The sequence below is a fragment of the Haliotis rufescens genome, unplaced genomic scaffold, assembly GCF_023055435.1.
Source record: "Haliotis rufescens isolate VD_foot unplaced genomic scaffold, xgHalRufe1.0.p SCAF_57, whole genome shotgun sequence".
Taxonomy (NCBI): domain Eukaryota; kingdom Metazoa; phylum Mollusca; class Gastropoda; order Lepetellida; family Haliotidae; genus Haliotis; species Haliotis rufescens.
The window spans coordinates 984,680-1,012,342 of record NW_025964301.1 but is presented as its reverse complement, the minus strand read 5'-3'; the positions used below and the strand labels follow the sequence as shown (position 1 = coordinate 1,012,342).

At 40.3% G+C, this 27,663-nt stretch overlaps 1 protein-coding gene across 4 annotated transcripts in view; it reads left to right on the top strand.

Moving 5' to 3' along the window:
- Nucleotides 1–27,663, top strand: part of LOC124137820 (unconventional myosin-Ic-like) — a 107,658-nt gene that overhangs the window by 46,040 nt on the left and 33,955 nt on the right. For 3 of the 4 annotated variants that reach the window (XM_046504287.2, XM_046504283.2, XM_046504285.2), the window contains exons 2-6: nt 15,032–15,336; nt 18,779–18,894; nt 20,615–20,813; nt 22,507–22,587; nt 23,208–23,387. In XM_046504287.2, coding sequence (XP_046360243.2) covers nt 15,211–15,336; nt 18,779–18,894; nt 20,615–20,813; nt 22,507–22,587; nt 23,208–23,387 — 702 coding nt within the window. In that variant the 5' untranslated portion in view covers nt 15,032–15,210. Of the gene's footprint in view, nt 1–4,942; nt 5,073–15,031; nt 15,337–18,778; nt 18,895–20,614; nt 20,814–22,506; nt 22,588–23,207; nt 23,388–27,663 lie in introns of all 4 variants that reach the window. The other variant, XM_048385357.1, reaches the window with a different exon arrangement.

The window sequence follows — 27,663 nt, the reverse complement described above, 5'->3', positions numbered from 1 at the left end:
AGACAAAGTCGCACGATTTATCGTGAAAGGACTCCGACCATACAGTGTGGTTGACGTTAATACAGGGTATAACTCTGATTAACTGATGAAAATGTAAATTGGCAATATATTTCACTACGTATCGTAATATATTGCAATACAAGATCCAGGTCAATGCACAGCCCTAATTTACAGGGCCCAGACCTGACATGCCCACTGTCTGACCTGATGCATGCTTAACTTACGGTTATCATGATAGTATAGCAATGAAAACATCTCCTGACATTCAGACAGACAAATATGCATTAATAAAAAATAAAATGTCAAAGGCTTTTCATAACCATTCCAAATATGTCTCTGAAGAGGCTGTTACTTGTATAGTGCCCTTTAATTGATGCCAGTGGCTAATCCCTAAAACCGTTTTGTAAACCGTTTTGTTAAACCTTTGTCAGCATCTTAATCTGTTTATCCTGTCTGAGACCAAACAGAACTGCCACACGCCATTAACGTTCGCGAAGGATCTTTTTAATCAGTCATGTGACAGGGTGTTTAAACAGGCAAGAGAGACACTGCATGTTAACTTTTGTCGGTATGAGGAAATACTTTACCCAGGTCCAGCATTGTGGCGATAATGAAAAGGTTATGTGTAACTGACTGCATATTTTGTCATAATGCTATAAATTATAAATATTCTATAAATGGTGAATATATATGGGATTAAGGTTCATTTATCATGTTTATTATCATTATAAGTGCATAACTTGAATTGGTGTCAATTATTATATGACTAGGGGAGTCATTTGCTTTAAATGTGACTGCTAAATTATTGAAAATAACGATATTTGGCTAAAATTTGCTATTTATCAATTAAGACCTGTAATTAATTAAGGACAGATAGTATAATCACTTTTCTTCTGATGGCTTAAAATTGACATATACTGAGCAAAAAATGTTGGGGATATATTTATGAAATTATTTGCTTCGTCTCCACAGCAAAAGAAATATCACTAATATATTCATGATCCAGCATTTATTGTTCAGTATATATATTCTTTTATCTAATTTCATGCATTTAAACCCTGAAACTTTAACATTTGTATATTCTTAGTCTGTCGTTAAATTCAGACCCCCCTTCATTTCTAACACTTAAACTCCTCCCACACAAACAGAAAAAAAGTGCTCACATTTCAAATATTTTCAAAGTCAGAAACTAGACTCTGCAATTTCTATTGTGTTTGTGGTAGGTCTAGCCTTCCCAAGACGGCCGGCCGCCTCAACGACAAGGCTGGGTATTGGGACATGGGGTGACCGGCTGACGGCAGCCCAGAGGTTCTCTTCAGGTCCTCAAATAAACAATGTCTCGGGATGTAGTGTTCCCACACGAGGGTGTCGATTGTTGGCACGTCACACTCATCAGATTGGAGCAGCGGGCTAGTGTGTTCTTGTATTGTAAAAAGTGCCAAGCGTTCCTTGTTGGTTAATAGACAACACATTCCTCGCAGATCACGCTGTGGGGAAGTTGGGACAGTTTTCATAATACCTCACCTCATAATAGGATAGGTTGATGTGGTTGATGATGATGATGATGATGATGATGATGATCGTTACAAGTGTTGATCGTTATAAGTGATGATCCCTACAAGTGATAGTGATGATGATGATGATGATGATGTTGATCGTTACAAGTGCTGATCGTTGCAAGTGTTAATCATTACAAGTGATGATCTTTACAAGTGGTGGTGTTGGTTGTTCTGATGATGATGACGACGATGATGATGGTGATGATGATGATCGTTACAAGTGTTGATCGTTATAAGTGATGATCCCTACAAGTGATGATGATGATGATGATGATGATGATGTTGATCGTTACAAGTGCTGATCGTTGCAAGTGTTAATCATTACAAGTGATGATCTTTACAAGTGGTGGTGGTGGTTGTTCTGATGATGATGACGATGATGATCGTTACAAGTGTTGATCGTTATAAGTGATGATCCCTACAAGTGATAGTGATGATGATGATGATGATGATGATGATGACGTTGATCGTTACAAGTGCTGATCGTTGCAAGTGTTAATCATTACAAGTGATGATCTTTACAAGTGGTGGTGGTGGTTGTTCTGATGATGATGACGATGATGATGATGATGGTGATGATGATGATTGTTACAAGTGTTGATCGTTATAAGTGATGATCCCTACAAGTGATAGTGATGATGATGATGATGATGATGATGATGATGATGATGATGTTGATCGTTACAAGTGCTGATCGTTGCAAGTGTTAATCATTACAAGTGATGATCTTTACAAGTGGTGGTGGTGGTTGTTCTGATGATGATGATGATGATGATGATGATGGCTGCTAGTCTTAACTTTGCATTGGCCGACTTACACTGCCATTTTTTCAGGCATATATTACAGAACAAACCATGGTCATTATTACACAACCTGTAGATGGAGAAAAGTAAAAAGTTATAATGAAGATGTTTGATAAGGATAATTGATGATGTTTTAAATGACAGGTTGATTAAGGTTCTTTAAAATAAGTGAGAATAACTTGTTTTTGGATTGAAAAACAGCCTCACAATTAACTTCCTCATACCAACTTAATAATCAACCATACTGTATGTTATCATGGTGGTGATATCGACTTATGGCAGTATGCAATAATATATGGAGTACACATATAATTCTTCATATTTTTTAAGTTAAACATTATTTCAATCATGTTTAAGCCATTTAGAGTTCCATTTGCAGAAGGAAAATAGCACAACTTGTGTGTTATCTATTGTTAGCAACAGGATGTCATTTTTCTGCAGCTGCTGCACAAGGAAATGTTGAAACCGCAGGACTTGTGATGGAGTTTTGTGTATTTCTTACTAGAGGATGACATGTTTTTTCACTGTTTCCTGTTCTGGGCTCAAAATAATTAATCTTTCCGTTGAAGCAACACATCAAGAAATTTGTGCAGCAGGTTTTTCGTTTGTTGTTTACCGCCACACTCGGCTATATTCTAGGAATAGCAGACAGCGGTCTGTAAATAATCAAATCTGGACCCGACAATCCAGTGATTGACATCACATGCATTGATCATTCAATTGGATAACATGCATCAACCAAGTCAGTGAATCTGACCAGCCGATACCCTTTGTTGCCTCTTACATTGTTAATTGCACGGGTGGCTGAAGTCCCGGTGAGTTTTAACCCGGAATCTGTCTGAGAAAAATGTAGTGGAGGACAATTGACAAAGTGAGTTAGCATGACATTCCTCAAGGATTGAGGTGTGGGACGTGTTATTGGCAACACACCTGTCGTTAGTGATGAGAGGTATGAGTTAACACCAGATGACCATGACATGGGGAAATATATGTTTCTTGTGCATGTCAATCTGACCCGTGAAGATCCGGGGTATAATAGGTGTTCAGCAACCCATGCTTGCCATAAAAGGCGACTATGCTTGTTGTAAGAGGTGACTAATGGGATCGGGTGGTCAGGCTTGCTGACTTCGTTGATGCATGTCATCTATCCCAATTGCGTGGATTGATGCTCATGATGTCAATCACAAGATTGTCTGGTCCAGACTCGATTATTTACAGACCGCCGTCATATAGCTGGAATATTGCTGAGTGCGGCGTAAAACAACAAACCAACCAACCTATTGCACGGGTGGCTGAAGTCCCGGTGAGCTCTAACCCGGAATCTGTCTGAGAAAAATGTAGTGGAGGACAATTGACAAAGTGAGTTGGCATGACATTCCTCAAGGATCGAGGTGTGGGACGTGTTTTTGCCAACACACCTTTCATTAGTGATGAGAGGTATGAGTTAACGCCAGGTGACCATGACATGGGGAAATATGTGTTTCTTGTGCATGTCAGTCTGGGGGACCATGAACACTTGAGGATTGGCCTGTTGTCAAGATAGTGTTGGTTGATGTTGTCTGAGTCAAGGCAGGTCAAGGTGTGACCACGACTTTTATTTCCTTGTCTTTGAAATCAGTGGGTCATCTGATTAGGGGCAGCCGAGTGGTTAAAACATTCGCTCGTCACGCCGAAGACCTGGGTTCATGCCACTGAACTGTTTTGTGAGTCACTTTGATTATTTTGAGTCATGGTGATGGCTTACCAGCTTACATGGCTTGAAAAGTTACAGAATTTTCAGCACAAAGTAATCTATGAGCAGGTCTATGTTAAGCAATGACTTTGTCACCATTTGTATTTACTATCTTTACATCTATCCTTCCTTCGAACTAAGTTGAGCGCAAAATGGTCAAAGAGTTGCGTCCCTTGGGCATGCCAGAAACCTATATTTGTAGGTTCTAATCCCGGTTCGCCCCAATTATGTGTCTAGATTTGTCAGCACCATACCCGTGCTCGTGGGTTTCACCGAAGTGGTAAACGTCTGAGACCTGCATCACTTTGGGCTTTCCTCCCACATTAAGCTGACACGCCGTGATATAATTGGAATACTGTTAAAAGCGGCTTTAAACCCAACTCACTCACTTAATTATATTGGGCCACAAGGGGCGTGTCAAATAGATCACATGGCACATTAGAATCAAGTTTACTTTTAATGATCAATGTAACCCACCCAAGAAATAAGATATAAAAAAATCCTATCTCAAAAGGTCAAGAGAAACAATTATATATTTACGTGGTCTTGCCAAGGTACAGAGTTCCCATTTATAATAGGAGTATTGAAACCCCAGGCCATTGTGGTCAGACAGTGTGGACAGTACTACGTGTCCAGGGAATATGAGGAAGCAATGCTTTCAGGGAGACATGGTGAATCCATTGGTTGAATGCAATTATCACTGTTTGTTGCCGCGGTTAACATGTGCTATTAGTCAGACCACATATGCACATGTAAATTTATACAAACATGAGATGAGACTTTTACATGACTCTCTGTTACACTAATTGAAACTCTCAACTTCCTGTAATACTATTCCTGCATCGCAGTGAACACAAGGACGGACGGATGGCAGCAAACCTGTCCTGGTCAGACCTTTTACAAGTAACACACATGCATCCTTCATGTGTTATATAAGGGAAGTGAGCTGAATATTCTGGTCCCAAGTTGTGATTTACGGTAAGATGGTTTCATACAGACTTTATATCGAGCTCCAGTTAAAAAAATTGTGGGTTTGAATCCAGGTTCACCCTGATTATGTTTCTAGGTTTGTCAGAACCATACCTGTGCTCGTGGGTTTCACCGAAGTGGTGAACATCTGAGACCTGCATCACTTCAGGCTTTTCTCCCACATTAAGCTGACACGCCATGATATAACTGGAATACTGTTAAAAGCGGCGTTAAACTTAACTCACTTACTCACTCACTTGATTTGCTTGTGACGTGTACAGAGATGAATTTCTTTTAAGAACCCGGAAGTTTGACAGCACTCCGTGTAATTACCCAATTTGACTTGCACAAGTCTCTAAGGCAATAATTATTAGTTTAAATCATAATTTTTAGATTGTGTAAATAATAAGCACAAGTTGTCCCTTTAAGAGACTGGAGTCTTTTGACTGTCCACATATCTAGACTTGCCTCATAGGAGGATAGAATTACTACACATCGAGGGAACTATATATGCTTGTTGTAAAAGGTGACTTACGGGATTGGGTGGTCAGGCTTGCTGACTTGGTTGATGAATGTCATCGATCCCAATTGCGTGGATGTCAATCACTGGATTGTCTGGACCAGACTCGATTATTTTTCAGACCGCTGTCATATAGCTGGAATACTGAGGAGGCTTTAAACAAAAAGCAAACAATAGTATAGCACACGTTTATTTAGAGATCAGATTTCATTATGAGGCCTCTTTTGCTCCTGGGAGCATGGTGAGGCTCCAGGGTTAGAATGGTCCCCAGGGAGTAGATGCTTGTCTAACGGCCAGTCTTGGTTTCATCAGCCCTGTGAAAATTCCGGGGTAGAATAGGTCTTCAGCAACCCATGCTTGCCGTAAAAGGTGACTATGCTTGTCGTAAAAGGCGACTAACAGGATCGGGTGGTCAGGCTCTCTGACTTGGTTGATACATGTCATCGATCCAAATTGCATGGATCAATGCTCATGATATCAATCACTGGATTGTCTGGTCCAGACTCGATAATTTACAGACTGCCGTCATATAGCTGGAATATTGCTGAGTGCGGCGTTTAACAACCAACCAACCTTGGTGTCATCGTGTGTGGGTCATTGCTCACAATATCTCTCTGATGATTGGTTTGTCTGGAATGTTGCTAAGTCCAGCGTTAAACAACAAACAAACAGTCAGACCCCTTCGATTATTTCTATTAATCAGAACACAGCGAGTGGTCACAGGTAATAGTCAGGGTGAAAGTGAAGGAGTATGTGTGTGTGTGTCAACCTGACCCTGCACACCAGCAGGAAGTGGCGTAGGACGATACAACAGTAGTCTTTGCTACACTACAATGATGGATGGTTGTGCGTTACATGTGAGTGGTTTGTATATCATGGCCTCCCACACTGATGGTCCTTGACCTAAAAGACCCCCTCCGTGGTCTAGTGGTAGAGTGTCCGCCCGGAGAGCGGAAGGTCCGGGGTTCGATCCCCAGCCGCGTCATACCAAAAGACGTTAAAAGATGGTACTTGTTGTTACCCTGTCTGGCGCTCGGCATTAAGGGGCTAAAACAAGGACTGGTCGGCTCGGAGTCAGTATACTGTGTCTGAGTGGGGTATTCATGTTAAACTGCGGCATGGTATCTCAGTGTGCTAGCACTATAAATCGGCATCAGTCCGGACTAGTACAAGCAGCCACACACACACATACACGTGCCTGCATGTCGCTGTATAAGTGCAATAATCTTGGACGCGACGTTAAACCCCATTTCACCTCACCTCACCTCGACCTACACACTTCATCACCATCAGACAAGGTCAGGAGTGCCAACGTGAAGCCCGGTGATGTACACACTTGTTACCTGTGAGAGGCAGCACCACACTGACCCCTGGCCTACAAACTCGGACCAGCCCACTGACTAGCCCTGGCTGCCCCCGCATTGTTTCATGGAGGATGGTCAACAGGGTTCATAGTCAGTAGGCTAACATTACACAAATACTTAGTCTATGGAAACATTTCTTTAAAATTGTTATAATTGTTATAGGCTGCTAGAGCTGAGAGGGGGATCAGTATAGGCTGCTAGAGCTGAGAAGGGGATGGTTATAGGCTGCTAGAGCTGAGAAGGGATGAGTATAGGCTGCTAGAGCTGAGAGGAGGATGAGTATAGGCTGCTAGAGCTGAGAGGGGGATGAGTATTGGCTGCTAGAGCTGAGAGGGGGATGAGTATAGGCTGCTAGAGCTGAGAGGGGGATGAGTATTGGCTGCTAGAGCTGAGAGGGGGATGAGTATAGGCTGCTAGAGCTGAGAGGGGGATGAGTATTGGCTGCTAGAGCTGAGAGGGGGATGAGTATTGGCTGCTAGAGCTGAGAGGGGGATCAGTATAGGCTGCTAGAGCTGAGAGGGGGATGAGTATAGGCTGATAGAGCTGAGAAGGGGATGAGTAAATGCTGATAGAGCTGAGAAGGGGATGAGTATAGGCTGCTAGAGCTTATAGGTGGATGAGTATAGGCTGCTAGAGCCGAAGTGGGAATGAGCATAGGCTACTATAGAGCTGATAGGTGGATGAGTATAGGCTGCTAGAGCTGAAGTGGGGATGAATATAGGTTGCTAGAGCTGAAAAGGGGATGAGTATAGGCTGCTAGAGCTGAGAAGGGGATGAGTATAGGCTGCTAGAGCTGAAGAGGGGATGAGTATAGGCTGCTAGAGCTGAGGAGGGGATGAGTGTAGGCTGCTAGAGCTGAGGAGGGGATGAGTATAGGCTGCTAGAGCTGAAAAGGGGATGAGTATAGGCTACTAGAGCTGAGGAGGGGATGAGTATAGGCTGCTAGAGCTGAGGAGGGGATGAGTGTAGGCTGCTAGAGCTGAGTAGGGAATGAGTATAGGCTGCTAGAGCTGAGGAGGGGATGAGTGTAGGCTGCTAGAGCTGAGTAGGGAATGAGTATAGGCTGCTAGAGCTGAGGAGGGGATGAGTGTAGGCTGCTAGAGCTGAGTAGGGAATGAGTATAGGCTGCTAGAGCTGAGGAGGGGATGAGTATAGGCTGCTAGAGCTGAGGAGGGGATGAGTATAGGCTGCTGTAGCTGAGAAGGGGATGAGTATTGGCTACTAGAGCTGAGGAGGGGATGAGTATAGGCTGCTAGAGCTGAAAAGGGGATGAGTATTGGCTACTAGAGCTGAGGAGGGGATGAGTTTTTGGCTGCTTAAAGCTGAAAAGGGGATAAGGAATGACTTGGAGAGCTGGGAGGGGATGAGTAACAGGCTGCTAGATCTGAGAGGGTGAATTATAGGCTGCTACTAAGTGCTAAGAAGAGAACGAGAATGGAATGGGGTTGAATGTTTTATTAAGTATATGCTCTGAGACGAGATGGCCGTCTTAATGTAAAGCGTGTTAACATCTTGGCCTTGCTGCATGGTAAAGTGGCAACTCACCAGCTCGTACAGAACAGCTACCTTATGGCTGCTTCTGTGTACATGATTTAGATTTAAAGGATAGATCAAAGAAAGTATTAATATGACTTTAGTAGCCACGAGAGCCTGGCTAATTGTAAAAGGATCCTTTGAACAAGCGTTTCCTTCTCACTCACGGAACTCATAAGATTGTGTACGCACTGACACAGTAGCTAGACAGTTTGTCTGAACCAGTAGCCTGACTGGGTTTTGTCAGGTGATGTGATTATTGTTCATTTGGTGTTTTGTGTGAATTATTTTGAAGATTTCCTTGTTTTGAAGGTAAAAAAGCCCCAACAATATTGAATGAGTACCAGGAAATATTTGTATTTTTGTTTATGCTTATATAAAGACAGTCATGAAAGGCCAATTTGTTGTTGAACTTGTTTACATACAGCAGAACTTTGCTAGATCTCATGCTTACATATACATTAAATAATTTTCATGAAACCAAAGTTACAGATAAGCAGCGTATTTGCGTAAAATACCCCCCAAAAATATACAAAACCCAATTACTTTCAATTAACTTGCATACAGAAACGCATGCATTAAATGAAAAACTCAAATGTATAAAAACAGCATGTGTAAATACCCAATGAAGCTTTTCAGCATGTGTACAAAGAAGCTAATTTCAGAAACACAATTACGAGCTAATTCACTTTCCGAGTCAAGCCAATATATGTACAGTTATATACATCTAAAACATAATTTCATTTTTTTTTAATCCTAAAATGTTTACTAATTTTAGGAAAAACCCAAAAGTGTGATGAATAGATGAGTGAAAAAATATTAGTTACCAAATGAAAAATGTAATAACCCAATTAAAATCAAAACCCTAGAGTAAAAACTCAATTGCTCAAGAAGTTATCTGGATCTCTGTGAAACATACACTAAATTAGAGCCTTTTTCCAACTGCTATTTACCTGGTTTTGTCAATACTGCATATTGAACACAATGACGTTACAAAGTACCCATGAAGATCCGGGTAAGAACATGTCTTCAGCAACCCATGCTTGACGTTGAAGATGTCTCATAATGCTTTTTGTAAGACTAAAGAGGTGACTTAGAGTTTCGGGTGGCCAGGCATGGTGGCTTAGTTGATGCATGTCATCATATCTCAAAAGAAAGAAAGTGTTCACTGTATTGTAAATGTGCTTCATGTTTGCTGGTTCTGGAAGGAAAATATAGACATCTATTTCCAACTGGTTGACCTCACTCTTTGCAAATGCAGAATATTCATTTTTTACCCTTATCACATTTTAACCTTTGGAAGAGGTCAGTTCCTGGGAATACCTCGTGTTGATTTATTTTTAGATAATTTTGATGTGGTTCATCTGTACTATCACCATCTGATCACGCATGTCAGAAGTGTCTACATTCAAGATTTGCAGGGATTCAATTTCAACACTCTCTAACACTTGGCTCTAACACTCTGCGATATAGGCTGTTTCCGTCATCTGCTCAGCATTAGAAATTGGCACTAGTCCTGTAGTCCTTACCAAACTGCCCTATAGTAAAGGTATCCTAAGGACTAGTAGAAATTGGCCCATTTTAAAGGTTTTGCTATATGATATCACTATAAGGACTAGTGGACAAAAACTGTTAGTTTCTAACCCTGCTGCTGAAACTTTATTAAAAGTTACAGCAGTGAGGCTTGAAGTAATAAAATATAGTGGAGTTTTTCTTTTTTTACTGTTCCATTTTGACAAATAGTGACCGTCTGCTAGGTTTTTCAAAACGGTCTATACGACTAACTTCCATTTGAATCACATCAACTACATTGTAAGGTAGACATGGTTTTATAGATAACAACTTCTTTAATACTGTAAAAACCGAAGTTTCGGTATAAATCCTTATACCGTTGTCAAGCAAGACTGAGTCTATCTTGTCATCCATCAACTTCTAAGTTATGCCTATCAAACAATTTACCTACGTTGTATTCATGATATTCCATCAAAATAAGGAAAGACATGTTAACATTCAAATATATTACGTTCAGTCATGAACATCTCATCAAACGTCTGTATTATAGATACAGTCAATGAAATCAACAAATAATGCTGGTTGATTTTCCAACAGGAAGTCATTTAGCGATAGAGGAACAAACTTCTACAAATAGGGGGAAATCTGTCATTTCACAGTTTAATTCAGTCAAGACATAAAATATAAAATAATCTAAATACTTTTATTGGAAAGGACCATGCCCACAAGGAACTGTACATAAAATTCGAGCATCCCATTTTCTATTTAATGTGTGCTGTGGGCATGGCAGCACTAGTAATTTAAAGCCCTGACATTGATGAGATTCAGAGTTAAATGGAGACTGGTGGAAATCGAGATGTGCTAATTGTTTTCTCCCAAACTCCAGCTATGTTACAGAAACCACACGTTCCACGTTACAGACCTGTAACACAAACGTAACCGATAAAAGCAAGTCGTATCCTCTAGTTGATTGAGTCGATATCTGACCTTTATAAGACCTTTATGACTTATGTGCTAATTGTTTTCCCCCAAACTCCAACGATGTTACAGAAACCTCACTTTCCAAACGAAACATTTACAGACCTGTATCACAAGTGTAACCGATGAAAGCAAGTCGTATCCACTAGTTGATTGAGTCAATATCTGACCTTTATAAGACCTTTATGACTTATGTGCTAATCGAGATGTGCTAATTGTTTTCCCCCAAACTCCAGCTATGTTACAGAAACCACACGTTCCACATTACAGACCTGTAACACAAACTTAACCGATGAAAGCACGTCGTATCCACTAGTTGATTGAGTCGATATCCGACCTTTATAAGACCTTTATGACTGTGGGTTGTCCAAACACACTTATCATATACACGGTCGTCATGCAGAGTATGGGAGAGGAGACTTGTACCGTGACAAGTGGTGCTCCACGTTGCTGGGCACACATCTCACACCTACTGCTATTTAACCAGGTGCCCTCGCAACAACAGGCACACATGCCAATATATACTTCTGACTTGTGACATGTGAAAAAAGAATAGTGGTCACACTTATTTTGAAAAAGTTATCTCATCTGAACTATTGCAATAGGGAGTCTTATGTTTTACCTGTTGAAAAAGATATCTCATTTGGACTATTGCAATAGGTAGTCTTACGTGTTATCTCATGTGGACTATTGCAATAGGGAGTCTTATGTTTTACCTGTTGAAAAAGATATCTCATTTGGACTATTGCAATAGGTAGTCTTACGTGTTATCTCATTTGGACTATTGCAATAGGTAGTCTAATGTTTAACTGTTGAAAAAGATATCTCATTTGGACTAATTTCAATAGGTAGTCTTACGTGTTATCTCATTTGGACTATTGCAATAGGTAGTCTTACGTGTTATCTCATTTGGACTATTGCAATAGGTAGTCTAATGTTTAACCGTTGAAAAAGATATCTCATTTGGACTATTTTAATAGGTAGTCTTGATGAACAAATAGCAAGATTAATTTTGTGTATAGTTAGAGGTGTTAATTATCAGTGTTCTATAATCTATGAAACTATTATTAGTTATTAATATCTTTTCATAGGGCTGTGGGGTAGTTTCGTGGTTGATGTGCCCACTAGGCCATGCTAAAGACCTAGGTTCACTCACTCACTCACTCACTCACTCACTCACTCACTCACTCACTCACTCACTCACTCACTCACTCACTCACTCACTCACTCACTCACTCACTCAAAGTGTCTTTATAGCCATCTTACCAGTAGTTGTACCTTTCAACACTTTGTTATTAAAGAATGTCATGTATCAATATTTAGTAGATAAACTCACAAATTCACTCACGCACTCATGCACTCACTCACTCCATCGATAGTGCAATGACACCCCTAAACAGTTCTATACAGTGATGGTAATGGCAGTTAGCAGCCTCATGTATCAATATTTAGTAGATAAACTCACAAATTCACTCACTCACTCACTCCATCGATAGTTCAATGACACCCCTAAACAGTTCTATACAGTGATGGTAATGGCAGTTAGCAGCCTCATGTATCAATATTTAGTAGATAAACTCACAAATTCACTCACACACTCACTCACTCCATCGATAGTTCAATGACACCCCTAAACAGTTCTATACAGTGTTAATAGTGGCAGTAAGCAGCCTGCAGCTCTTGCCAGGCCGGTAAAGGTGTGATAGAGATGTCTGTTCATGTGCTCTACTGTTAATGTCAGTCATGTCGAAACCTTTACTCATTTCAGCCAAGACATTTACCAAGTCAGCGAGAAATGTTGAAAAGGATCGTTAAAACCTGCTTCATAAAAATGTTCCTGTTCAAGCAGACAGACTGTGTTAGAGGTGTAGCTTCTGACAGATTGTGATACAGCTTTCATTAAAAATTATTTTGTCTTGAGCTCCTTACCATAACCCTGTTAAAAAAAATTAAGATTTAGGTTTATTGGGCCCTTAAAATACTACCCAATATAGCAGTGACCCCCAAGGTGCCCCCTTGGGCCCCTTCTTATCAAGCATGTTATCCCATACAATGTGAAATATGATTTACCGTATTCGACGTAATAAGCGCCCCGCTCTAATAAGCGCCCACGGCGATATTTGCTAATATATTGGCTAGTGAACAGTCCCAATTAGCACCCCTTCCGATTGATCAATGTACACAAGAATTATTTGTTCGCGTACAATACGCACTCATGTGTTATATGCACCCTTAATTATGGGCAATCAAATTCTGGAAAAATATATCTGTCGTATATAAACATTTCCAGCTGTCTGCATCAACCACGAAATTTACCTTTCAACTCTGTTTTTTTTTCCACCAAAATAATATTCTAATAAGATTCCCCTATTTCTAATTTTGAAAGCGCCCCGGGCGCTTATTACGTCGAATACGGTGATCAACATTTATTATGCTTCTATAAGTGGCATTTAGAATTGGTGTGATGAACAAGGACAATGTCTATGGATGAAACATTGTCCGAAACAACAGCTTGCCTGCCTGCCCGTGGCTGGCAACTTTTCTGTCGGGCTGCATGAAATATTCCTTCACCTGCCCGACTGTCTGATATAATTTTAAGACTACTTATGTATTCAGTTTTATTATTATTCCTTGTAGATTCTCAAGTAATTGTTTGCATTATTTCAAATGAATCAAGATGTCTCTTAGTTTTTGTGTTTTTCAATAGAGAGAGTGTCTGAATGCGGGCAGGTAACTCTGAAGATGGAAAGGCAACACTTGTGGGTCACCTGCCCGAATGTCGTGTTGGGTATAAAATTATTTCGAACACTGGGCTAAAGAAGTTACAACAATTGAGTTGAAAGTTGATTCTTACACCAATCAAGTGATAAATGTGTTAGAATCTACACCGAAACATCCCTCCAGTTATAGTAACACTATAAAAAAAATTTTATCCATAAGAACGCGTCCTTGTTTGTTATACTTGTTTATTACAAGAACAAGGGATTTTACTTATTTAGAAAACCTGAAGCTATCATAAGGAGTTAAGACAGAACTAAACACTTCCATACAGTAACCAATGTTGGATATATATACCCAGTGTCCATACAATTGGCATTGCTATTAGGGTTACATGAATTTCACATTTGTAACCTTGAGCTCTCCGAGTTCAAGGACGTCACTGTTACACACAGTTCAACATCAATCCATAACTTAGAGGCTTAACTTTATAACTGCATGTGGTCCTATGCACAGCGCACAGATCACTAATCAGGTGAAGTTAAGCAACGTCAGTCTCAAAGAGTGGGTGACCACGTTCAGCAGCTTGACTCAGCTAACTTGAGAGTTTCTAGGGCTTCGGTCCTGTCACACACTGAAGCACATGTACCACATGTGGTGTCTCCTTAGGCAAGTGACTTTGTTCGAAATGTGCCTCCGTTCACCCAGCAGTGAGTGGGTACCCGGTAGGATGAGATGGTAATGTGGCTGTTAACCTTCTCGTGCCTCACAGGCTGCTTGGGTTGTATACTCCCCAGGGAGCTGAGAATGAAAATCCAGTGCTCACTGATCCATTGACTGGGATAATAATGTAAGCGCCATGAGCATACGAGCTGGTATAGAGTTTGGCGCCATACAAATGGATAAACGGAAATTATTATTATTATTATTATTATTATTATTATTATTATTATTATTATTATTACATGTATTATAATACTCTTATGGTTCTCTTTTTCCATTTCAACTTGCTTGATTATACTAATCGCAAACAAAAAATATTTTAAAAGCTTAAACCCCCCAAAAGGACCAGTTGAAAAAAACTATTAAAATGTGATGATAATGTTTTAATGTTTTTATTGTTCTTATATAAACAGACAAGTGTTAAAATCATGTTTTATTGTTTTTTATTGTTCCTAGATAAAACAGGTAAATGTTAAAATCCTGGATCGATGCTTTTATCATCTTTCCTCCTTCCTATTCTACTGTAATTACACTCAATTAGATGTTGTGCCTGGACACCGCCCCACTCGTCGTCTGGCGCTCGTGAACCCCAATCTGACCCCTGCTTTCTGTTTGTACAGGCAGCTTACCAGAGGTGTTCAAACAGCCAGACATGATCAGCTGATTCCACACTCCGCTGTTGGAACTGGGCGTGCAGCGATTACGGTAGTCAGTGCTGTCTCTCGGCATCAGGTCTATCTGATGCGTCAACACATCCCAGGGTCGCCAGGTGCAAGATCGTAGCGACAAACGTAAGAAGATGGAGAATGCATTACATAAGCGAGATAGAGTTGGAGTTCAAGACTTTGTGCTCCTGGAAGATTTCACCAATTCCGACGCCTTCAATGAGAATCTGAAGAAAAGATTCCAAGGAAATCTTATCTACGTAAGTGACATGGCTCTCAAATAGATTGCATGACTCTGTTAAGACCTCCAGGAATGTCAAATATTAGACAAGAAAAAACAAGCCCACTTCGCTGTTAGTTCGATGCGACCTTGTTACGTAATTCAATGTTTTCTCAATAGTAAATCTTTCACCGTCTCATTATAAGAAAATACAATAACAGAATGTTATGCATTTTCAAGATATCTGGACTTTAGTGAGTAAGGTTTAAGTAATTATGTAATAATTCATTTTTTACAGTTTTTGACACAAATCCAGACCCTTATGATCGCTGTGTTAACTTTGAGTTTAAGATAAACATGTGTGACTGAATGTCAAATTAATTCTTCGTCTTTAACTTATTAATGACCATTTTAGTTGTTACCAGTCTTTCAGAGTATTAGCAATTAACCGGTTTTGAACATCTAGCCAAACATCAGGCCAAAATCACAAGGTTTTTATTGCTAATGTTTTATGAAAACCTTTCATTATTGATCATCGTGAAGATGTTTGACAATGTTACCTGGCCATGTGTAGACGAGGACAGATTCTGCGTGGTGGGTCCGAACTCGAGAGTGACAGAATCAGAGTGAGAGATGGTGATCCATCACAATAGGTCACACTTCTTTTTTATGTTTACGCAGCTCCTGTGGAGATTAAGGGATTGAATACGTCCCATGCTTGTCATAACGCGACAGTGTCTGATTGGATGTTGTTGTACCCGACAGCGTGGATTGTTGTTCATGCTACAGTGTGACCGCTTGTCTGTTTCACCCAGACTCTATTGTTGAAAGACTGACATGACCGTGTGGGGATTCTGGGTTAAAATTAGTCCCAAGCTTCCTATGTTTGTCTTGCTTGGGTGGTGATGAGGCTCGGTGACCGTTCACGACATGCACCATTGCTAATAATATCGCTTTCTGGTTTGTCTGGTCCAGACTCAGTTTTTGGTAGGGTGTCGTTATGTTCCTGTGATATTGCCGATTGTGGCGTTAAGCAACAACCAAAGGAAAGAAGCAGGGTGTTGTGATATAGATGGGATAAAACTCACTCACTCACTCACCCCACTCACTCACTCACTCACTCACTCACTCACTCACTCACTCACTCATCCCACTCACTCACTCATCCCACTCACACACACACTCACTCACTCACTCACTCACCCCACTCACTCACTCACTCACCCCACTCACTCACTCACTCACTCACCCCACTCACTCACTCACTCACTCACCCCACTCACTCACTCATGCCTCAATACAAGTGCAATCTTGAATGCAAATGTTCAACCCAAAGTCACCTCACATCTGATAAGGAAAGCAAATTGGTAAATGATAAGGCTAGGTGTTTTTTGTTGTGTTTTTTAAAATTTTGATACAAAAGCTTATGTTGATAGGTCAAAAAATTAAAATTACAAAAGTTGATTAGTTAATCCCGAAATCTTTACTCTTTACTTTACAAGAGAAGCTACTGTCATGAAAGAATTTAGTTGTTGGCAACAGGTACCATTAATCTTGATAACACAGGTAACCATGGCAACAGATGCAGATTACCACCTGTCTGACCTTGACCTTGTTATGTAAGTTAATGTTTAGCACCTGTACCCGTGCAAGGTTGTCCCACGTTAGAACCAGAAGATACTGACGGAGAAACCCGTCCATTCTCCCCTCACAGAGATACAAGATTATTCAGTGATTAATGACACCCTGATAAGCGAGCCTTGAGCTACTCTAGATATTTGGGTTAAGTTTACATCATGTGTTCTGAGAGTGTTCCTTGGCAGTGGTTAATGTGTTTACAGATGATTTAGGCATCACCCGGATGGAGGTTGCTGTCAAGATACGTGTTGTGGAGAGTAGGCTGCTATATCTAACCAAATTAATCAGGTTTATCTCTTTGGAATGACATTTGTTACAGGAAATAAATTATTTAATCACTCATTTTTTGTTAATTAGTTTTTTGAAACTAGCATCTGTGTGGAATAAAAAAAAACCATTAGAATTGCCATTATCAGATAATGTGTAAATTATCATTTTTTCACTACCTTATTCTCAAACACACCTCACCATCATTGTTTTGTCCAGATGTACCTACAAATGAGGAGTGAGTGAGTGAGTGAGTGAGTGAGTTGGGTTCAACGTCGCTTTTAACAGTATTCCAGTTACATCACGGCGTGTCAGCTTAATGTGGGAGGAAAGCCCGAAGTGATGCAGGTCTCAGACGTTTACGACTTGGGTGAAACCCACGAGCATGGGTATGGTGCTGACAAACCTAGAAACATGATCGAGGCAAACCTGGATTCGAACCCACAATCATAGGTTTCTGGCATGCCCAAGGGACGCAACTCTGCACAGCGAATCACGGCGCCTTAGACGACTGGGCCACCCGTGCCCCCTACAAATTAGGAGACTTGTGGTCCCTTCTTTCCTACTTGATGAAATGCTATCTGTATAAGTGGCCGTACCAAACTTCCCTCAGCTCACATCAGTCGACACTTATTGCACACAAAGGTTTTTAATAAAGTAATATATAACATATAAAATGCCTCCAGCCTTAGTTACATTTCAAACAAAATATTTATTGTGAAACCACCATTTAAAAAAAATATATTTTATTTTAATTTTTTATCAAAAATTGGTTTGTGAAAAATGAATTGGAACAACATGAACAAGGGGGTGATTTCTTTTTCAATAAAGAGTTACTTACCTTGTCATATTTATCTGCTTTAAATGTTTGTGTAACTGAAATTAACCAACGATAAAACTTTGTTTTGATTCCTGGAGGGTCCATAAACATAGTAACAATTAGGGCTGGACGATGTACCAACAGTGCGATCCGATACGTATCATTGCTCCAGATCCGATACGTATCACGGTACTTGCATGTGCTCTTATCTGTGGTGTGTAAGCCATCTGTGTCATCTGATACGTATCATGATACCTTGCTCCAGATCTGATACGTATCACGGTACTTGCATGTGCTCTTATCTGTGGTGTGTAAGCCATCTTACATAGATAGGATGGCCAAATACCAGACACACTAACGATTTAGAGTTGGCAGTGTCAAATATGGCGCAATGGATGAAAATATTAACGTTTTCACTACTCGTTTTTGCTAGTAATTAATGTGGGTGTAACATTTATTAAAGAATACATTTAAGTTAAGATTCATTATTTTTAACTGAGTATATGCGAATGTGCTCGATACTTGTATCGAGAAGTAAAACATCGCAATCCTCCGACATGTCGCTGTATTGTCCTGCTACTAGTAACAATCAGGATAATATAAAAAACTTCCTGAACCCGATATGCTGGGCAAATATTGCTTTAAATAATAGTCAAAAACAATATTTGTCAGCTCTGTCTGATAACAACAGATAAAGTGCATGCCGGAATCAGGTATGTAGGTGATTATGACAGTTTTTTTCCTGGTTTTATTGCAGACATATATCGGGCCAGTGCTGGTGTCTGTCAACCCATATCACCAACTGGACATCTACAATGATGACTTTATCCACACCTACCGCAACGTCAACTTCTACGAACTCCCACCACACATGTAAGTAACTCCCTGTCAGGATAATTCCTATGAGTATCCTACCTCTATTACATCATAGCCATAAGTCCTGCGTTTGGCTGTCATCACACTATAAAATCACCAACACTGATCCTGGAATAGTAAGGGTGATTTACAGGGTGCTTCTAGTACAGACAATGACAGAAAGATTCTTGATAGATTCTTGATAGATTCTTGGTACGTGCTGAATGTGTAAGGAAAATACACTGCAAAAGAACAACAAAAGCACTGTGGTGAGCCTTAACATGCAATTACAGGACTCACAGAGGTATTCGATGTAATAAGCGCCCAGGGCGCACTCAAAATTAGAAATAGGGGGCTCTTATTAGAATATTATTTTGGTGAAAAACAACACAGTTGAAAGATAAATTTCGTGGTTTATGCTGACAGCCTGAAATGTTTATGTACGACAGATATATTTTTTTAGAATTAAATTGCCCATAATTAAGGGAGCATATAACACACGAGTGTGTATTATACGCGAATAAATAAGTCTTGTGTACATTGATCAGTTGGAAGGGGTGCTAATTGGGATTGTTCACTTGCCAATATATTAGCAAATATCGCCGTGGGCGCTTATTGGAGCGGGGCGCTTATTATGTCGAATACGGTAATGCTTGAATATTAATCCCTGACTACCTGCATACATCTTTGGTGTGACCGCCTCCGTGGTCTTGTGGTAGAGCGTCCGCCCGGAGAGCGGAAGGTCCAGGGTTCAATCCCGGGCCGCGTCATACAAAAAGACGTTAAAAGATGGTACTTGTTGTTACCCTGTCTGGCGCTCGGCATTAAATGGCTAAAACAAGGACTGGTCGCCTCCGAGTCAGTATACTGTGTCTGAGTGGGGTATTCATGTTTAACTGCGGCATGGTATCTCAGTGAGCTAGCACTATAAATCGGCATCAGCATGGACTAGTACAAGCAGCCACACACACACATACACGTGCATGCACGTCGCTATATAAGTGCAATAATCTTGGATGCGACGTTAAACCCAATTACACCTCACATCTTTGATGTCTTCCCATATCAAGCTGACACACCATGATATAATTGAAATACTGTTCAAATCAGCCTTGCCCCATGAAGATTCGGGTTAGAATTGGTCTTCAGCAACACATGTTGTCGTAATAGGGGACTAACGGGATTTGGTGGTCAGACTCACTGACTTATTTGATGCATGTCATTGTATCCCAATTTCCAATTGAGTAGATCGATACTCATGGTCTTAATTGTTAGATTGTCTAGGCCGGACTTGATTATTTACAGATTGCAATAATATAGCTAGATTATTGTGTCGTTAAACAGCAAACAAACTAAGAAACCAAAAATCAAATCAGCATTAAACCCAACTCTTCTTGCCCCTAATATTGAAACTCTATTGCTGTATGTATATTGCTGTATGTGACCTGTGAAGATCTAGGATAGAATAAATCTTAAACAACCCATGCTTGCCGTAAAAGGCAACTATGCTTGTCCTAAGAGGCGACTTAATGGGATCGGGTGGTCAGGTTCGCTGACTTGGTAAAAGCATGTCATCGATCCCAATTGCGTGGATCGATGCTCATGATATCAAACACTGGATTGTCTGGTCCAGACTCGATTATTTACAGACAGCCGTCATATAGCTGGAATATAGCTGAGTGCGGCATTAAACAACAAACAAACAAAATATTGCTGTATGTGATCGTCTGTGTTTCAGCTACGCCATCGCCGACGCGGCGTACCGGTCCATGCGGGGAGAGTCAGTGGACCAGTGTGTCCTCATCTCGGGGGAGTCGGGCGCTGGCAAGACGGAGGCGTCTAAGAAGATCTTACAGTACATCGCCGCCAGTAGCACACATTCCAATGAGGTGGAGAGAGTCAAAGACAGACTCCTTCAGTCCAATCCCATCCTAGAGGTAAAGTGTTGCTTGTCTGGAGGCAGTATGTGGTACAATAGAAGTTGTAGCAGGATCACTCCGGGTACATAGGGTTTTATGTGTCCTGTGTTAGGTTTTATACCACGAGCCGGAGACAAGTGTTATAAACTCCGGCTCATGGCATAAAACCCATGTACCCCTTTTGATCCTTCTACCATCAATTTATCTTACTGACATGTTTTAATAAGACATTATAAAGAATTAACAAAAATTAAAAGTTGATAGGAAACAGCTGTTCAATTGAGCTCAGGTTAACTTGAGCTATGTCACGTGGGGGGCGGTCGGGTAGCCTAGTGGTTAAAGCGGTCGCTCGTCACGCCGAAGACCCGGGTTCAATTCCCAACATGGGTACAATGTGTGAAGCCCATTTCTGGTGTCCCTCGCTGTGATATTGTTGGAATATTGCTAAAAGTGGCGTAAAACCATACTCACTCACTCCATTGACTTGGAAAAAGAGTGAGACCTTGCTTTGAAGCGAGGTATGAAGAATTTATTCTGTCTCTCAGAAATCACTGCAGACTGTATTGCTCAAGGCAATGTTTAAGAGATTTACTCCCCCGCTGACCAATTTGTTACCCTCGAAGGTGGGTTATACAGTATTCTATCCAGATCAGATCTCATCATTTTGACATGGCGATATGATAATGGTCCAGCAACACATGCTTCAATAATTCCAATCTGATGTCGACCCGTGAAGTTCCGGGGTAGAATACGTCTTCAGCAACCCATGCTTGCCGTAAAAGGTGACTGTGCTTATCGTAAAAGGTGACTAACGGGATCGGGTGGTCAGGCTCGCTGACTTGGTCGATGCATGTCATTGATCCCAATTGCATGGATCAATGCTCATGATATTAATCACTGGATTGTCTGGTCCAGACTCGATTATTTCCAGACCGCCGTCATATAGCTGAAACAACCAATCTGATGTCAAGGGTGGCCAAGAGGTCTAAGGTGCTACCATTTGCTGTACATGTTTGTACCTTGGCCATGCCATGATGTGTTTAATTCAATGGTTGAGTGGTCGAAAGTGCCGCAATTTGATGTGCAGAGTTATGCACCTTGGCCATTCCAGGATCTGCTGTTTGTTGGTTCAAATTCAGTGACTCAGTGGTCTTGGGTGCTGCAATTTGCTGTACAGATTTCTGTGCCTTTCTCGTGCCAGGATCTGCTGTCCATTGGTTCAGATCCACAGATCACCATGATTATGGTCTCGTGGTTTGTCTATATCAGGTCATGTTGTGCTTTCCACACAGTTAGCTGATGTGCTTGGTTTTTGGCTGACATACTGTTCATAGTGGGGAGGAGGTTAAAGCGTTCGCTTGTCATGCTGAAGGCCTGGGTTTGATTCCCCACATGGGTACTATGTGTGAAGCCCATTTCTGCCATGATATTGCTGGAATATTCCTAAAAGCGGCGTAAAACCATACACTCACTCACTCACTCACTCACTCACTCACTCACTCACTCACTCACTCACTTAAACTAATCACTAATGATGTTTTTTTATCTCTTAGAGGTTAATTATTGCAGAATTCACATGTCAGTTGTCCTCACCCACTATCAATAACCCTCATACTAGATCTTCTAATGATTGAAGAAATTTTCTTATATTTCCCCTTTACTCAGAATTATTTTATTGGCTTTGTGTAACATGTTAATTTTGTTATTTCAGGCATTTGGAAATGCAAAAACAAACAGAAACGACAACTCTAGTCGCTTTGGGAAGTATATGGACATACAGTTTGACTACAAGGTAACAAGATGTGTATTTAATATCTTGTCCAAAGTTGCCTTCACAATTAGGCCACACCTACTAACAGACTACTGTTTTCTGATTGGCTTATGAGAGAATGCATTGAGTAATGCATATTTGCACTGAACGATGTCACCGAGTCTGTGAAGTGTGTTTTGTTGATATATTTATTTGAATACTGTTAAAAGCGGCATTAAACCCAACTCACTTACTCACTCACTGATATATTTATTCATAAGAATTGACTTCAGTGGGTATTTGCATTTATGGAGTGATAAACGTAAAAAGGGTGTGTACTCTTTGCGTAAATCAGTTGAAGGCCATGCTCAGAGAAAAGGTGATGACTAGATTGGCACATTATTAAGTCAGCTGATGAATTTCATCAACATAATTTTAGATTTGGCATCACAATTACATCAGGTATTTGCCCCTCAAATATGAGGGGAAGTAACTCTCAGATCTCTTGCAAAAGTGTGAGATAAAAATGATTTAAGTGTGAGGGGGAGCTTTCTTCAGTGTGTATATGTTTTACAAGCCAAATAAACGAAAATATGTATTGGTAAATTGATGTAATATGATACATATAACAAGGTACAAACTTTTTTAACTCTTTTACCCAGGGTGCACCTGTCGGGGGTCACATCCTGAACTACCTTCTGGAGAAGTCCCGAGTCATCCATCAGGCGTCGGGAGAGCGCAACTTCCATGTCTTCTACCAGCTCCTCACAGGGGCATCAGAGGACACGCTTCAGCGACTCCATCTCACCCGGGACCCACAGAATTACTTTTACCTGTATCAGGTAAATGACGTTCCTCCATCTTTATAGTTAATACCAAAGGCACTGAGCAGAGTTACGTCCATTTGCCTTTCAGGATCAGCTGTTGAGATTTGCCAAAAGTTGTGATTCTTTGCCTGTCATTGCCATACTGTGGGGTTCCACTGAGGGATATACTCTTGAAGATCAGGGTTAGAATTGGTCTTCAGCAACCCATGCTTGTTGTTAGAGGCGAGAACGAGATCGGGTGGTGAGGCTCACTGACTTGGTTGATGTGTGTCATTGTACATCCCTATTGCATAGATTGATGCTCATGATGTCAATCGCTGGAGTGTCTGGTCCAGACTTCATTATTTACGTTCTGCCGTCATATAGCTGGAATATTGCTGAGTGCAGCGTTAAACAACAAACAAACAGGCGGATCCAGAGGGGTTCCAGGGGGCCAAGGGACCCCCCACCCTTTTGAAAACCAAATGTAGTATGTTTATAGGCAGTAAAATTATCTAAGAGAGGATTTTGATATTTTGGAACCCTCCCTTTTGAAAATGCTGGATCTGCCCTTGGTACAAACAGACCACTCGTCATATAACTGGAATATTACTGAATGCAGCGTTAAACCACATACACACAAAAAAACTTTGAGAGGAAGTGATTTAGAATCAATTGTCATGTATTGCATATGTATACCAGATTGTTTGTTTTCTTTTCATATAAGGATTGTAGAGAGGTATTTCTGATTTTACTAACAAGGTTACCAACCCTAGTGGGCCTAATCTGTGTGTAATAGTGCCAAGTTGTATTTTGTTATTTAATTATTGACACTGTTCATTTAACTTTAATTTAATTTTAACTTCTTTAATAAACCTATGTGTTTTCTTTTGAGAAGAAACTTTATCATTCATAGGAAAAATATAAGTGATCTTATACACAGGAGTGTCGGATTCTGATTGGCTGAGACCATTCTATTTTTAGTGTACCCCGCTAACATGTGAGGTTCCCTTCTTGAGTTACATAAATGTCCAGATAGTTACGATATTTTCCATATGAAATATATCCAGGGGGAATAACTCTTAAGTGTGTTTTCTGTTGTCCGTCAAATTCGTTGTCCACCCACCCGTCTGGCTCGGGGATAAGAGACCAGTGGGCAACTTTTAATGTTAATTTTGAAACAGGTAACTGCAGACTTAAATGTTCACCAAAAACTTGTACCATACTTGTACAATATGTTAAATGTATAGACAGACGATACCAGCTTCACAAACAATGGAAATATTGGCAAACAAGAAATCAGAAATGTTTTTGTTCATTTTTCCCCTACCAGCCACGACTTTCACCCAAGTGCCCACAAACCTAAGTCTGACCTGTCATTGACTCACTAACTCACTACTTGTGTTTGTTGGGAGCCGAGATTTGTTACTGGAATATTGGCAAAGGCGATGTAAAACCATACTCACTCACTTACTCACTCACTCACCTGTCCCTGCTAATGTATCAGCCAGACTGGATTAATAACTGTTCTTTACTGCCATCATCGTAAAGGTTTATATTATCAAGATATTTTTATTACAGTAACTTTGATGTATGTTCGTATACAAGTGATGAACCAGTTTGTTCCCAGTAGACCACACTGAACAAAAAGATATTTGGGGATATATTTCATGAAATTGTGTGCTTAGCCTTCACTACAAAAGATGTCCCCTAATTTATTCAAGACCCTTAAGGCCACACCGTTTTCACACATTTATTCCAGCTTTTCCACACAAGGTCAGTCGAAATAAAGTATAAATGAATGTCAATCATTTATTTACTTATATGAAAGTCTTTCTGGCGTTTAGTTAAAACTGCAGCTGGCTTCTTGAATCACTGACAGTGATGTAGACATGGAATTTATCTTTAACATTTTCAATTGTATAGAGGGTCCATATTGCTAGTGGGAGACATGATAAAAATATATATTTTTTGTCTTTAATTTATTTCTTTTCCAGCTGCTTTTCAGTAGGGATGCTGGGCCCGTGAGATGAAAACTAAGAAATGTGTGGCCAAACGCTTTTGTTCAGTATAATTGTTTTTAAACATAGTGTATTGACACATATAGTCTTTCTCTCTCTCTCTCACACACACACACACACACACACACACACACACACACACACACACACACACACACACACACACACACACACACACACACACACACAGTAACGAAGAGATATATTATTGTGCTCGTGGGTTTCACCAAAGTGGTAAATGCCGCGTTATAACTGGAATACTATTAAAAGTGGTGTTAAACCCAACCCACTCACTCATTCATTTATTCTGTGTATTTAATGTAGGTCTATTTTAAGTCTAAATAACTAACAAATACTTCATTTAATTTCTATTTAGAAACTAAAACATGTATTCAACTTTTATGCTTTAAACTGTATTTGTATGAAACAGCTTGTAATTTTATACTGTAACTCATATCAATTGAATGTTTACACAGATTGTAATGGTTTACAATATTTCCTTGAGGTAAGCCCCATGTTCTAAGTTGGAATTGATCCCTAACAACCTGTGCTGGGTGTAAGAGGCAAGCAAATGGATCGGGTGGTCAGGCTCGGTGACTTGGTCGGTGACGTATTATCGCACCCGGACAGCGTGGATTGTTGTTCACAATATCAATCACTGGATTGTCAGGTGCAGATTCGATTATTTACCGGCTGCTATTGTATAGGTGGAATATTGCTAAGTGGGTTGTTCAATAACAAACAAACACACAAACAAACAAACACAAAAGATCAAATTGTGTCTTTGTTAGCCACCATCCAGTTTGTAAAAATCATCCCAAGTTCTCTTATTCTAATGTTACAGGGGCGGTCGGGTAGCCTAGTGGTTAAAGCATTCGCTCGTCACGCCGAAGACCCGGGTTCAATTCCCGACATGGGTACAATGTGTGAAGCCCATTTGTGGTGTCCCCCGCCGTGATATTGCTGGAATATTGCTAAAAGCGGCGTAAAACCATACTCACTCACTCACTCTAATGTTACACTGATAATCATCACTACCATCGATAGCTGTATTACGACTATTTAGTACGCACATACCAGGACTTGGAAGCTCAGGATGTACCGGTGACCTACATTGTTACTGAAATATTTAGCAAAAAACTGATATTGAATTTGACTGTTGGTATCAATTTGTTAGCCTTTTTTGCTTCTCCATATTGTGTCAAATAGGGCTGTGTATTGACCTGGATTTTGTATTGCAATATATTGCCATACTTTAACCTGTATTGCGATACATATTGCAATATATTGCCATACTTTAGCCTGTATTGCCACTATTGCGATACATATTGCAATATATATTGCCATACTTTAGCCTGTATTGCGATACGTATTGCAATATATTGCCATCCTTTAGCCTGTATTGCCACTATTGCGAGACATATTGCAATATATATTGCCATACTTTAGCCTGTATTGCCACTATTGCGATACATATTGCAATATATATTGCCATACTTTAGCCTGTATTGCGATACGTATTGCAATATATTGCCATCCTTTAGCCTGTATTGCCACTATTGCGAGACATATTGCAATATATATTGCCATCCTTTAGCCTGTATTGCCACTATTGCGAGACATATTGCAATATATATTGCCATACTTTAGCCTGTATTGCGATACATATTGCAATATATTGCCATACTTTAGCCTGTTTTGCGATACGTATTGCAATATATTGCCATACTTTAGCCTGTATTGCGATACGTATTGCAATATATTGCCAATTTGCAGTTAATCAGAGTTATACCCTGTGTTAATGACCTTCCCAGCGCGTGACACCTTCGTTGTACTCTCAGTATAGAGAGCTCCGCGAATGGTCTGTCACTGTGAGGATCTTTATAGTCACAACGTGTACATGCTAATTGATAAAAAGATTATCAGCAAAGTTGTATCAGAAAGATACTATATTCCATCTCCATATCAATTAGGAACACTTAAATATACTTATCATGTTTGCCCCAATATATTGCTACATTTAAAAATATATTGCAATACGTTTTGCTGAAGATTTGCACCACAATATACCGGTGTAGCGGTAGTACCACACACCCTTAGTGTCAAATGTAGGAATTCTCAGTTTAAAAAAGACCTCTGTGGTCTAGTGGATAGAGTGTCTTGCAGGAGGACAGAGGTTAGTGGTTTGATTCCTGTCAATGTCTTACCAAACGATGGTACTTGTTGTTTGCACTCTGACTGACTGTGCCTCTGTGGATTTATGTTGGATTCAGTGACTATTTACTGTTGCA